This window comes from Rhinopithecus roxellana, chromosome 4 (genome assembly GCF_007565055.1).
Source record: "Rhinopithecus roxellana isolate Shanxi Qingling chromosome 4, ASM756505v1, whole genome shotgun sequence".
Taxonomy (NCBI): domain Eukaryota; kingdom Metazoa; phylum Chordata; class Mammalia; order Primates; family Cercopithecidae; genus Rhinopithecus; species Rhinopithecus roxellana.
The window spans coordinates 32,394,184-32,408,312 of record NC_044552.1 but is presented as its reverse complement, the minus strand read 5'-3'; the positions used below and the strand labels follow the sequence as shown (position 1 = coordinate 32,408,312).

General features: G+C 43.7%; 1 protein-coding gene across 3 annotated transcripts in view; it reads right to left on the bottom strand.

The window, feature by feature from the left end:
* DNAH8 (dynein axonemal heavy chain 8) overlaps positions 1 to 13,317 on the bottom strand; it is a 332,681-nt gene extending 319,364 nt beyond the window's left edge. For 2 of the 3 annotated variants that reach the window (XM_010389720.2, XM_030929346.1), the window contains exons 1-3: positions 13,216 to 13,317; positions 5,157 to 5,572; positions 4,886 to 5,020 (exon numbers count right to left, since the gene is read on the bottom strand). In XM_010389720.2, coding sequence (XP_010388022.2) covers positions 4,886 to 5,020; positions 5,157 to 5,549 — 528 coding nt within the window. In that variant the 5' untranslated portion in view covers positions 5,550 to 5,572; positions 13,216 to 13,317. Of the gene's footprint in view, positions 1 to 4,885; positions 5,021 to 5,156; positions 5,573 to 11,839; positions 12,109 to 13,215 lie in introns of those variants that run through there. The other variant, XM_010389721.2, reaches the window with a different exon arrangement.
* Positions 13,318 to 14,129: the final 812 nt, after the last annotated feature.

Below are 14,129 nucleotides of genomic sequence, written 5' to 3'. Positions count from 1 at the left end.
GCCTGAGTCCGGGAGGTTGAGGCTGCAGTGAGCTGTAATCACACCACTGCACTCCAGCCTGGGCAAAAGAGCGATAGTCTGTCTCAAAAGAAAACAAAAAAAAAATTTAAGTGAAGGACCCAAAACACACAAGCACAGCACAGAACCTGGGATTGGACCTCAGCCTTGAGTGTCCAAATTTGTGCTCCTTCCACAGTACCACAACCCTGCCACCCAGTCACTGGAAAACATTGCCAGTAAGCCAGAAAAGAGATTATCTTGAGCAGTGCTAAATGAAGGGGGCAGGAAAGTGGGAAGGGGTAAAAGCGCCAATGTTGCAGAAACATCTGTATTGGTCAGGGTCCTAGCAAGAAAAGAATTCACACCCAAACGGGTGTTTTGACAAAACTTTATAAAGAAAAAGACTATTTTGTTTATAAAATAAAAGACTATTTCTAGAGGCCAGAGCAGGATTAAAGGAAACTGCAGCACTAGTAGCAACAATGGGACAAGCAACAAAGGAAACCCGTGATCCCCCAAGGCCTAAAGAGTTGAGAGCTAGAGGAAATAGAATGACTAGGGCCAGGTTGAGAACTGGAGATGCAGGCTGCTCAGGGAGCTACAACTATGGCAGCAGACAACCACAGTCAGGAACAGGGCCAGGTGGGGAGCTTCTCTCCCCTTCTGCCCTCCCATCTCCTGCTGTGCCTCCCACTGGCTGAACCAAGTGGAAACTGGAGAGTAAGGGAGCCCAGGTGACAGATTCTATTGCGTTCAGCTTTCTATGCCACAGAGCAGGGCAGAGACAAAGGGAGAATGGATCCAGAGGCAAACAAAGTAACCATCATACCGCCTGTTGTCCACTTTTTTGTGGTGCCTTTACTGAGCTGCTTTCATCCTGGATTGCACGCCAGGCTTCACATTAAAAGAATACTTTTCCAGGCCCAGCGTGGTGGCTCACACTTGTAATCCCAGCCCTCTGGGAAGTCAAGGCTGGTGGATCACTTGAGGTCAGGAGTTTGAGATTAGCCTGGCCAAGATGGTGAAACCCTGTCTCTTCTAAAAACACAAAAATTAGCTGGGCGTGGTGGCGTGCACCCGTAGTTCCCGCTACTCAGGAGGCTGAGGCAGAAGAATCGCTTGAGCCTGGGAGGTGGAGGTTACAGTGAGCTGAGATCGTACCACTGCACTCCAGCCTGGGTAACAGAGGGAGACTCCGTCTCAAAAAAAAATAAAATAAAAAAATAAAAAACAAAAAACTAAAGAATACTTTTCCATATACTCCCAATTTCCTAAACTGCACCACACCAAATCATGCCACCCCTTGTTCCTCGTTCCATCTCCTTACTCACGTGGTCACCAACCTTGATCCAACCTATCATATGTCCTTGCCTTTTCCCCACAACCAACTAAGCATTCTAATCTTTCAGATTTTGACACTGGTTTCCCTACTGGGTACACAATTTTCCCTCCACCATGGCTTTGCACACTCACAAGCAACTCTTAAGGAAATACCTTTGGCAGCTTGATTCTTCCTTAATGCCTACATTTCCCATTCCTTGCAGCATAAGCAAGCAGTGTCAGGCCCGGACCATAATGACCTTAAAAGTAGAATCTAACCACATGGACCCAAAGTCTGAGACATACCCCAGGAATAGCAAATAGAACGCTAGCATGCTAGCCAGTAAGAATTCCTCCAAACAGAGAATACCAGCCCAGAAATCCAGATGGCAAATACTTAAAGTTGGATTACTGCAGGTGCCCACCTCCCCCGCCCCACCTTAGTTCTAGCAGTTACCCTTTCATGAAGGCAGTGATCAGGCCGCAATGCCTATGCCTATACCCTTTGCAGAAGATATAGGGATTCCAGTTGTGGTGTTATCCAAATTTGTGGCCCAGCAATTTTCAGGTGAAACAAAATTGATCACTTATCTTCCTTCCTCCTTAACCAAATGCAGGAATGATCCTCGGGACAGGCCTGAAGCCTGGGCCTACTAAGAAATGACTTTTTAGAAATTGGCCTTGCCTTCTTCTCATTGTCATCATCTCAGGGATGCATATAAGGTTGTTTTGCACCAGTTGCTTAGAGAGGCTAGAAACACATGTAGCCAGAATCGTCACAGAAACTAGAACTCACTGGGGAAAGGAGACCATTAAAACAAACAAACCCAACTTGAGAATGGCAAAGAAAATCCTCTTACTATTTGGTTGGCATTGTCCACAGTCAGGACCAGCTACAGAATTTGATGAACCCAGTGCAAAATGAAAATGAGAGACATTTACCAAAGAATTATCAAGAACTTCAAAATGGTGACAAAAGATCATCAAACCAAGCACGGTGACATTCTAAGCACAGGGGCCTCTGTAACTACACAGCCCAAGTATCCATGAAGCCAGCCTTGACCACAGCAGTAAATTCCAGCAGGGAACTTTGGTGACCTGGGAAACCACAACTTACTTCCAGTTGCTTGCTGTGACACCTCTTGTTTTATGTACACATCTCCATGCATTCTCTGTACTTTGTCATTATAATAGCTTAGAGCTATTGATGTCTTTGCATCAATCACATCCCCATCTAACTATTACAGCTACACAACAGGACCAAGAAAATGAGCAATCCCATTCCTACTGTCAGGGAACTGCCAGGACCATATTCTTTTTTTTTTTTTTTTTGAGACAGAGTCTTGCTCTGTTGCCCAGGCTGGAGTGCAGTGGCCGGATCTCAGCTCACTGCAAGCTCCGCCTCCCGGGTTCCCGCCATTCTCCTGTCTCAGCCTCCCGAGTAGCTGGGACTACAGGCGCCCGCCACCTCGCCCGGCTAGTTTTTTGTATTTTTTATTAGAGACGGGGTTTCACCGTGTTAGCCAGGATGGTCTCGATCTCCTGACCTCGTGATCCGCCCATCTCGGCCTCCCAAAGTGCTGGGATTACAGGCTTGAGCCACCGCGCCCGGCCCAGGACAATATTCTTATAAGGATACTGGACGACATGAAGCGCAGACAATTTTGCAGAATTTAACAATGCACTGTATGAAGCAAGGGGTAGCTCTTTATTATTACTACTACTACTACTATTATTATTATTATTATATGAGTTGGAGTCTCACTCTATTGCCAAGGATGGAGTGTAGTGGTGCAATCTCGGCTCACTGCAACCTCTGCCTCCTGGGTGCAAGCGATCCTCCTGCCTTAACCTCCTGAGTAGCTGGGACTACAGGCACATGCCACCACACCCAGCTAATTTTTGTATTTTTAGTAGAGACAGGGTTTCACCATTTTGGTTAGGCTGGTCTTGAACTTCCGACCTCCAGTGATTTGCCCACCTCAGCTTCCCAAAGTGCTTGGATTACAGGTGTGAGCTGCTGCACCCGGCCGGGAGTAGCTCTTTTAGGCACTGTTCCATAGAACCCTGGCTCCTAGAGCAAGCTAAAGAGTTTTGCCCATGTTTGCAGACGCCTATAAAAGCAGGGGATATGGCCCCCATGGTGACAACCTCACCACAACCCCACCTCACCCCAACTCTCCCACCAGTGCATTCAGTGAGACAATCAGCTCACCAGCAGTCTGCACCTGCTCACTGGTCTTTCTGGGATACCAGCCCAGTTCACTCCTAGGGTTGAGAAAAAGTCCAAGAAGCTAGTGGTAGTTTTATTGAAAATGATCTTAGAACCAGAGCTATGAGGAGGGAAGCTACGACACAAGTGTATCATACATTACTATAATTAGGGTGACCACATCAATTTATCATCCAAAACTTTTAGTAGTGTCAGGAGGTACTGTTAATCATGCCAGGAAAACAGGTATAATCCAGAACTGTCCCTGGCACACTGAGACATATGGTAACTTGACCTGCAATCACATCACTATTTCTACTACCGTATACTCATACAATAGTCACTGTTCCCTGACTTATTTATGCAGTTTTTCTCTACAAGTGATTTGCATATGTAGTTCATATAATATGTACTTGCAAAATATTACCTACCGTCACTCAACTATGCCTCTAACTTCTGACATCATTCTGAGTTAGAAGTTCAGCCAAAATTCTAGTTGCTGAGTCTTCTCTTCTTCCTCCTGTAAACCTGACTAGAAATACCATTCAGCTGGGCTGGGTGCAGTGGCTCAGGCCTGTAATCCCAGCACTTTGGGAGGCCAAGGTGGGCGGATCACGAGGTCAAGAGATCAAGACCATCCTGGCCAACATGGTGAAACCCCATCTCTACTAAAAACACAAAAAACTTTAAAAATAGCTGGGCATGGTGGTGCACGCCTGTAGTCCCAGCTACTCACGAGGCTGAGGCAGAAGAATCCGGAAGGCAAGGTTAAATAGTGAGCCGAGATCACGCCACTGCACTCCAGCCTGGCAACAGAGCGAGACTCCGTCCCAAACAAACAAACAAATTAATTTAATTTAATTTAAAAAGAAATACCATTCAACTGGCTATAATTATATAAACTAAATCTTCTCTAGTCAGTAAAATTCCAACTTTAATCTTTTTCTTTTTTCTTTCTTTTTTTTTTTTTTTTTAGACAGGATCTCACTCTGTCAGCCAGGCTGGAGTACTCACTACATCCTCCACCTCCCAGGCTCAAGAGTTCCTCCCACCCCAGCCTCCTGAGTAGCTGGGACCACAGGTACCGTGTACCACGCCCAACCAATTTTTGTGTTTTTTGCAGAGACAGGAGTTTCGCCATGTTGCCCAGGCTACTCTCAAACTCCTGGCCTCAAGCAATCCTCAGACCTCAGCCTCCAAAGTGCTGGGATTACAGGCATGAGCCACTATGCCCTGCCCCAACTTTGTCTTTCTAAATGATTTTTGTTGTTGTTGTTTATGACAACTCTGTTTTCCTAAGTTAATCACTTACTCAAAGAGCAATTAAAATGTAATGATAAGACTTAAACTTACAGATGGGCAATCCAAAATTAATTCTTCCACAGTTACTATGTCCAGGCCAAGATTTTCTGCTAGAATTTCAAATATATATTTGTATGAAGGGTCAATTTTCAGTCTTCGGCTTTCCCTTGCCTCTCTAAATCTTGCCTAAGGAATGAAAACCAAGCGTCAAAATTGCAATTCTGAAGAAAAAACATCAAACTATTTCATATTTTGTAAAGTAAAAGTATTTCGTATTTGTAAAGGAAAGTGGCACGCATGAAAAATCTTATTAGAAGCAAACCTGTCTCTCTTTTAATGTTTCCTGCAGATTGGGAAGGCCACTCATACTCCGGCGGTATCTGGAGGACCGCCGGGAAGAGGAAGAGGACAGCACTTCCGAAATCACTGATTGAACCGGTCTTGGTGCAAGCCTGGGTCGAACTCTATTCAGATCCGCTTCATCATCATCTGGAAGAACTATCCCTTCTTCAGAAGGAATGAGATCCCGATAATCCACCACAGAAGGAACATCATCTTCTGGGGAAAGAGAGAAATTATCTTCTGCCGGAGCCTCCACCGTTGGAGGGCGCGGGGCCTCTTCCTCTTCTGAACGGGGAGGGCCAGCCTCTTCCGTGGAGGGAGGAGCCTCTGCTCCCTCAGAAGGGGCGCCGCCTTCTTCAGCTTCCTTCTCCATCCTCCGTCGTTATGCTTCAAAACCTAGAGTTATAACAGAGGTTCGTTTAAAATTACAGTAAACTGAGTGTTGTACGTTTTTATTCCTCCCCTTTTAGCTAGACAAGCAGCAAAATCATCAAGTTCTGCCTTGCCATATTATCTGAGGAAGCTTGGTTTATTGGGCGGGAGAGGTGATATTTTCAGTGAGGACAGCAAACACACACACACACACACACACACACACACACACACACACACACACACCTGGGAGCTTTTTCAAACTTTAAGTGCTCCTCCTGATTATGTTATGGCCCTAGGGAACTGTCCCTCCACGCACATCCCATCCCTGCCATAGTAACCCTGGCAATTCATTGGAGAGCACCTGTCCTCAGGTGCCTTAGGGCTAAAAAAAGATTGAGAGCCACTAAATTAGAGGACAGACTGTAGATCACTGCCAAGGTACTCACTGTGCAAGAGACCAAGCAAAGAACTTCGTGAACTCTAAATGTTCCTTGCTTCAAGGAACTCTGTGATGCAATACAGTTCATCAATCAGACATTCTACTGTCTGCCATCTCGTCTACCATAAAAGCATAAAACATCCTCTTAGCAGCCAAAATAAATAACCCCAAGTCCAAACAGAAAGTTCACACTGGAAAGTGATTGTGGCTATTTATTGAGGCAATAGTACTATAGAAAGCATAAATCTAGCCTACCTGATCAGAAAAGCTCTAATAATAAAGAAGTGTAGAAGTAATGAGCACATAACCATGGAAATTAGGGAATGCTAGTGGAAGAAGAGATGTCAGTTATAGACTAAACTCATCTTGTAGGACAATAATGATGCCTCCAACCAAATAAATATGTTTTCAGGATGTGGTTAAAATCCAGAAACCAGAATAATAGTAAACATTTGGAGAACAAAAGTATACATTCCCAGACATGTAAGACAGAAAAAGAAGTTTCTAGTGAGAAATTCTGAGGACACAGATGCAGACCTGGCCTAAGTAAGATGGAGCTTCTTACAATGGGTCACCAGCAGACACCACACAGAACCATCCTGTCACCTATGCCCCACAACTGCCTTCTCCAAGTTTTCCAGAGAACTCATAAACAAATATAATTGTTTGTTTGATACCCTTAATAGGCCTACTCAAGGACAAACTGACCTATCTTTTAGCTGCCAGTTAACCAGTTTACCCACCCACTGCCCCTAGAATGTGTCAACATAAACCATTGTTCCCAAACTATCAGCAGGGTTTTTTTAGCCTTCCCTCTCCCCACTCCCTTTCTCTCTTTCTCTCTCTCTCTCTCTTTCTCTTTTGTGACAGGGCCTCACTTTACCACCTGGGCTCAGGTGCAGTGGCGCGATCATAGCTCACTGCAGCTTTGACCTCCCAGGCTTGTGACCCTCCCACTTCAGCCTCCCAAGTAGCTAAGACTACAGGTGCATGCCACCAGCCTGGCTTATTTATTTATTTATTTATTTATTATTTTTATTTTTCATAGAGACAAGGTCTCGTTATGTTGCTGAGACTGGTCTCATGGTACTGCCAAACAGTACCGGTATTCAAGCTCCTGGGTTCAAGTGATCATCCCACCTCAGCCTTCTGAGTAGCTGGGACAACAGGAATGCACCACCATGCATGGCTAATTTTTTTTATTTTTTATTTTTAAAGACAGGGTCTCACTCGGTTGCTCAGGCTGGTCACAAACTCAACAATTCTTAAACTTGGTCTTTTGAGGTAATTTTCTATATGTTTGTTCCTCTTTATTCTTTTTCCTTTTGTCTCCTCTGCACATTTTCAAACAACCTGAGCTCAGTGATTCTTTCTTTGCTTGATCTGCTGTTGAGAACCTCTAATAAGTTTTTTAGCTCAGCAAATGTATTTTTTAATTCCAAAATTTATGGATTTTTTTATCTCAATCTCTTTGTTAACCTTCTCTGATGAATTTCTGAATTGTTTTTCTGTGTTATCTTGGAGATCACTGAGTTTCCTTAAAACTGCTATTTCGAATTCTTGGTCAGAGGGTTCACATATTGCGTTCTTATTAGGGTTGGTCGCTGGTTTCTTGCTTTGTCCTTTTGAAGAGGTCATGATACTCTGTTTGTTATTGTTTCTTGTGAATGTGTCTGTATGTCTTTGTGTTGAAAAATTAATTATTTATTCCAGCCTTCTCTGGCTGGCTGGTTTTGTTTTTTATTGGATATGTCTGCTTAGAGACTCTTGATAATTTACCTGTGGATTTTCTTTTCTTTTTCACTAGGTCACTGACTCATTTCCAGCACTAGATGTCAGCTTAAGCCTGGGTTTGCCTCAGTTCTAGTAATCAGATTGCTGCCCATCCAAAATGGGGGATGTCCTAAAGGGATTATCCCAGCAGTGTGGGAATGCTGGCTAGGGGTTCATGCCTAAGGGAACTGGGGAATGAGCTTCCTACAGCATGGTACTGCCAAACAGCAACTCTGATTTGGTATCTTCTTTGGCCAAGTTACAGAGCAGAGTTTCCAGGACTAGGGATGGTAGTCCCATCTCCCTCCTTCGTCTCTGGCTATCCTCGGGGATATTTTTCCCTTTAGTACTGTTGATACTGCCTGTGGATTGAGGCAGGAACAGGTCTCCTGCCATGGAACCCAAGATGGTAGGAAAGTTGGTTGTTCACTTCAATCTCACTTTGCCCATTAGAGAAACCATAAGACTAGGGGAAATTTTCCATTTGCCTGGTGCCAGGCAGACTGGGGTAAGGAGTGTCATGCTATGGAAGTCCCATTCTCTTACCATCTGCTTAGAGGTTTTTTCACATCTCTGTGGTACTGGAAATAATCTCATCCTTATATCTGAGTTTTGGGATATTGCTGGTGATAATCTTAACATTGTGTGTTTGCTTCCATTTTCTGGTGGCAAGGTAGAAGAAGCAGCCAGCTTGCTTCTATGCCACCATTTTGAAACACAATGTCAGGGTGCATTTTTGGGCTTGGTAGGGTTTTAGGGCTGCACCTTAATGGTTAGCCCATTCGCAGTAAAAATATTTGGTGGCAAGTCTAATGCTGGGCAGAATAGGTGTCCATCTGTGAAACAGCAGCCCAGGCATTCCTCTGACTCTAGAGGGAATGGGCTGTGATGATCCGCTGCACTAGCTACACCTCCTCCAGGTCTCTGGAGAAGCCCCGCCTCTTGTCTTAAGAATACAACTTCACAGTGGATTGGATGAAAAAATATACACCATGGTATACCTACGCAGCCATAAAAAAAAAAAAAACATGTCTTCTGAAGGAACATGTATGCAGCTAGAAACACATAGGTGGGGAAATAATGTTTCTCTGTAACACTAACACAGAAATAGAAAACCAAATACCTCATGTTCACACTTGTAAGTAGGGACTAAACACTGGGTATGCATGGACATAAAGAAGAAAACAATAGACACTGGGGGTACAAGAGGGGGAAGGGAAGGATGGGGGTGAGGGTTGAAAAACTACCTATTGGGTACTATGCTCACTATCTGGGTGACAGGTTTAATCATACTCCAAACCTCAGCATCATGCAATAAACCTTTGTAAGAAATCTTCATATATATCCCCTGAATCCAAAATAAAAGTTGAAAAAAAAAAAAAAAGACTACTTCAAGCCACAAATACTCAACAACCAGAGCTAATGTAGCACCCCCTAGATTTCTTGCCTGAAATCCAGCCAAGAATTCCTGAAGAATTCAGTCTCATTTAGGAGATAAAGTAACCTATATGAATCAATCAAGAATGTTAAATTGTGACGTTCTGCTGAAAAAGGAATTTAAAGAAGGAAGAGATAAATGTGGACAAAATAGACAAAGAGGATTTCATGGAGGATTTGAACATTAGTTGGCCTTAAAGGGTGAGTAGGAGTCAATAAGAAGCAGAGGGAAGAAGGCCGGGCGCGGTGGCTCAAGCCTGTAATCCCAGCACTTTGGGAGGCCGAGACGGGCGGATCACGAGGTCAGGAGATCAAGACCATCCTGGCTAACATGGTGAAACCCTGTCTCTACTAAAAAATACAAAAAACTAGCCGGGCGAGGTGGCGGCCGCCTGTAGTCCCAGCTACTCGGGAGGCTGAGGCAGGAGAATGGCGTGAACCCAGGAGGCGGAGCTTGCAGTGAGTTGAGATCCGGCCACTGCACTCCAGCCCGGGTGACAGAGCGAGACTCCATCTCTAAAAAAAAAAAAAAAAAAAAAAGAAGCAGAGGGAAGAAATGTAAACAGAGAAGTAAAGAGGTAAACTATAAAAAGCTATGAACAGGTCAAATCAGGGAAAATTTGGTTGGGAAAAAGAAGTTTAGAACTACATCATATCATATTCATTATTCCAAAAGACCACAAACAGCAAGGATTCAGAATCTGTTAAAATAAGTAATAAATGTAGTTTTTATACAAGCAGACTTTTGTGACTGTGAACACTGACATACAGACTTTGTTTCTGTGAATACGAGTGTCTGTGAACACTAAAAATTGATAATCAGGGACTAATCCCTATTGTGTGTCAGAAAAAATAAATTATAAATAATTTATTATAGTTTAAATTTTGTTAAAATAGATCATATATCTAAGATTCCCAAAGAAATATATAAATACATGACCACTGCCATTTTGGAGAGATTTTACTTAAGGAAATTATAGAATCTTCCCTCTAATGAAATACTATAATTTGAGATGCATTTTCAACATGGTTTTTGAGTGTCAAATATTCCTTGGCAGGTGACAAACTCTAAATACTAAAAGATCAACTTATGACTTCCAATGAGTGATGCAATTATTTAATTTTAAGTTAGAAAATGTATGCAACTACTTTATATAGAGGAATTCCTAAAAACTATAGCAAAAATGAAAAAATCTTACCAACTATGTGTATATATATAGATATTCTCTCTATATATATACACACACACACATACACACAAGGTTGGTGGTTCACTGCAACGTTTGTAATAGCAAAAACAAGCAAGAAAACACACACATACACACACACACCTTGGAAACAACCAAGATGTCCCTCAATGAAGGGCCCACTAATTGTTCTGTACTACCCTTGTTCAATAAAATTTTAATGCATCATTATTGATACAAAGAATGAGGTAGGGCTACATATGCAGATATGTAAAACTCTCCAAGACATACTGTTACATAAAAAAGCAAGATACATTGCATAATAACACCACCCCATAAATGTTTTAAAGTGTGTATATGTGTACATATGGTATTTCATCAATTCTAAGATGCACTACTTTAAGAAGGTTTAATCTGCAGCATTTTTTTGTTTCTCAGCACTTTTTTCTTTAGGCAGTGACAAAAAATACCTAATTTGCATGTATAGAATTGCAAAAAAAAATTGTAATCAGTAATAGTTTAGATTTGATAAAGTGCATTATAAGCTTTCTAGGGAGAATACACAATAAATTATTAACAAGAATCACTTTGAGTGAAAGAGATTGAAGAAGGGAAGTAGAAGAAGAATTTTTACTTTCCAATTTTCTAACTTTCAGTATGGTTCTTTTCTAAAAAAAAAAAAAAAATCATGTGTACATTTTAGTTGTATTATATGTGTGCATATCATATATAGTAACATATATGACCAGCCTGGGCAACATGGAGAAATCCAGTCTTGACAATAAATGGAAAAAATTAGCCAGATGTGGTGGCATGCACCTGTAGTCCCAGCTACTTGGAGGGTGTGAGGAGGGAGAATAGCTTGAGCCCAGGAGGTCAAGGCTGCAGTGAGCCAAGATGGCGCCACTGCACTCCAGTCTGGGTGACAGAGTTAGAACCTGTCCTAAAAAAAAAAAAAAAAATTAGGACCTAAAATTCCCTACAAATCTACCCCCAAGCATTCACATTCTGCTGACCCATAGAGCACAGAGTGAATGTGACATCAACACTTGTTCATTTTCTCTGGGTCCTTCTCTCCTTCACAGACAACTTGTTCTGTTGTACAGGCTGGAGTACAGTCATGCGAGCACGGCTTATTGCAGTCCTCACCTTCTGGGCTCAAACAATCCTCCTACTTCAGCCTCCCGAGTAGCTAGGACTAAAGGCATATGCAATCACATTTGGCTGTTCTCTTTTGGTTTGGGTTTTGGTTTTTCTGTAGAGATGGGATCTAACTATGCGGCCCAGTCTAGATGCAATCATTTTCAATTCCCACCATCCATTCTCCTTAAGTTTAATTTTAAGGATTCAGTGAACTTCCACAAAGTCATCCCTGGTTATTTTCAGGAGCATTTCCAGGTGTTGGATTCCTCCACACCTAGGAATACTACAGTAAGTGAGCAAGTTGCATACCTGTGTGCTGGGTACAGCCAATTCAACCACCCCCTTTTCTCCTGCACCCATTTCTGTAACCCTGTCCCAAATGCATTAGTTCATTCAACAATATTGAGCGTTTTCTGCATGTGTGGCCACTGTGGCTACATAAAAGACTAAGGACTTCTCCAAAGCAAAATGCACAATCAAATCGGTGTGACAGACTATTGAATACAACACAAGATGGTCAATGTCAATGACAAGTGAATTAATGAAGGGCTAAGGGACCTCAGCAGGCAGCAAAACTTCTGGGAAAAAAAAAAATTGACAGAAAAGATACCACATGAGTCGAGTCTAAAGAAGAGTTGTCAGGAGAAGATGGGAGAGAGAAACATTCTAGGCAGAAGGTGGGGACAGTGGGGTACAAAAGCAGAGAAGCAAAAACAGACATAACTAGCTTGGGAAAAGTGGTAAATTCAGTGATGAGACTTTTGGGCTAGAGGGGAATGAGAAGGGTAGAGGAACGGGAAATAAGCCTGGAGGGATAGGTATTTTTTCTGTTTTATTTTTGAATTTTTAAAAATATATAGGTGTATGGCTGGGTGCGGTGGCTCACGCCTGTAATCCCAGAACTTTGGGAGGCCGAGGTGGGCGGATCACAAAGTCAGGAGATCGAGACCATCCTGGCGAACACTGTGAAACCCCGTCTCTACTAAAAATCCAAAAAAAAAAAATTAGCTGGGCGTGGTGGCGGGCGCCTGTAGTCCCAGCTACTCGGGAGGCTGAGGCAGGAGAATGGCTTGAACCTGGGAGGCAGAGATTGCAGTGAGCTGAGATCGTGCCACTGCACTCCAACCTGGGTGACAGAGCGAGACTCCGTCTCAAAATATATATATATATGTATATATGTATATATTTTTATTTTAATAGCCTTTGGGGTACAGATGGGTTTTTTTTTACATGGATGCATTGGATAGTGGTGAAGTCTGCGATTTCAGGGTCATCCAGGTAGTGTACATTGTACGCGATATGTAGTTTTTTCATCCCTCACCTCCCTCCCACCCTTCCACTTCTGAGTCTCCAAAGTCCACTATATCCCTGTGGATGCCTTTCCGCAGCAATAGCTTAGCTCCCACTCACAGTTGAGAACGTGCGGTATTTGATTTTCCATTCTCAAAACCGGGAGTGGGTGTGAAGTAACTTAGATGTCCAGTGAAGACACTGACGAAGGGCAGTAACTCAGCTGGGGTTTTGAAGCAGGGGTTGCCTGAGTTCAACTAACAGAGGTGGAGGGCTGAACTGTAGCGTGGATTCCAGTCCCCTAAAAAGAAGGAAAGGGGGCGGGGAACCCGGCTGCAGCAGGGCCTCCCGGGCAGGGGCCGGTCACTCACAGCGCGCCCCGACCAGGCACTTACCAGCCGCTCCCTGGCCCCGATGCCCGGACCACTCAGCCCACTGAGGCCAGCCCGAGCGGCTGCGCAGCCCCGGGGGAGCTGCTCCGGCCTCCGCGGCCCGGAGAGAGGCTGACGGTTGGGAGTCCGAGACAGGCTCGCTCCGGGGCGCCGTTCCCTTCCGGAAGCGGCTGGAGGGGCACGGGCAGTCCCCGCGTTCCCCCAAAGAAGGACGCAGCCACCGAGCCCGAGGACTGAAACATTGTTTAGGGGACCCCGGGCACCGAAGGGCGGCTTCCTGGAGATGGACATTTGGAGTGCGGTGCCAGGGCCTTGGGAGGATTCCCGCGTATTCGTGGAAATACGGAAATATATAACATAATGTTTTCCATGACCTTTACAATTTCTGAAGTTACTTAGTGTTTTCCTGGAGAACCTAAGAAATGTTTCCTAGTGAGTCAGTGTGTTCAGAAACCTGTGACTGATGAGAGAGAAAGACTCTGGGGGAAAACTGACTTCTCTCCCAAGTCCACCTCCTCCCCTCTCCAGTACGTTTCTGCTTTTGCTGTAACTGCTGGACATGACGTGAGCGGTTCGTTTTTAGTTGGGTGTGTTAACCAAAGAAAAAAAATTCAGTCATTTAAATAGTTAAAATTAGTTGTATTCAGATGTCTTACTGAGGATTGCAATTCGGGAAAGTCTTTCAGAGACTTTCTGTGAGACTGCTCCAAAGCTTAGGTACAGGTGTTGGCATGTGATGGGAAGTGGTATCAGATGTGCTCAGCAGTTGCATCAAGTGAGCTCAGCAGTTACATTTGAGCAAAATCTCAGCAACGGTGGGGTCCAAGGGTACATCTGGTTATAGATTATAAAGGCATAATCATTAATCCTATCAGTTATTATCTTATTATATACAGGAAGAGGCATGAGTTAGGATC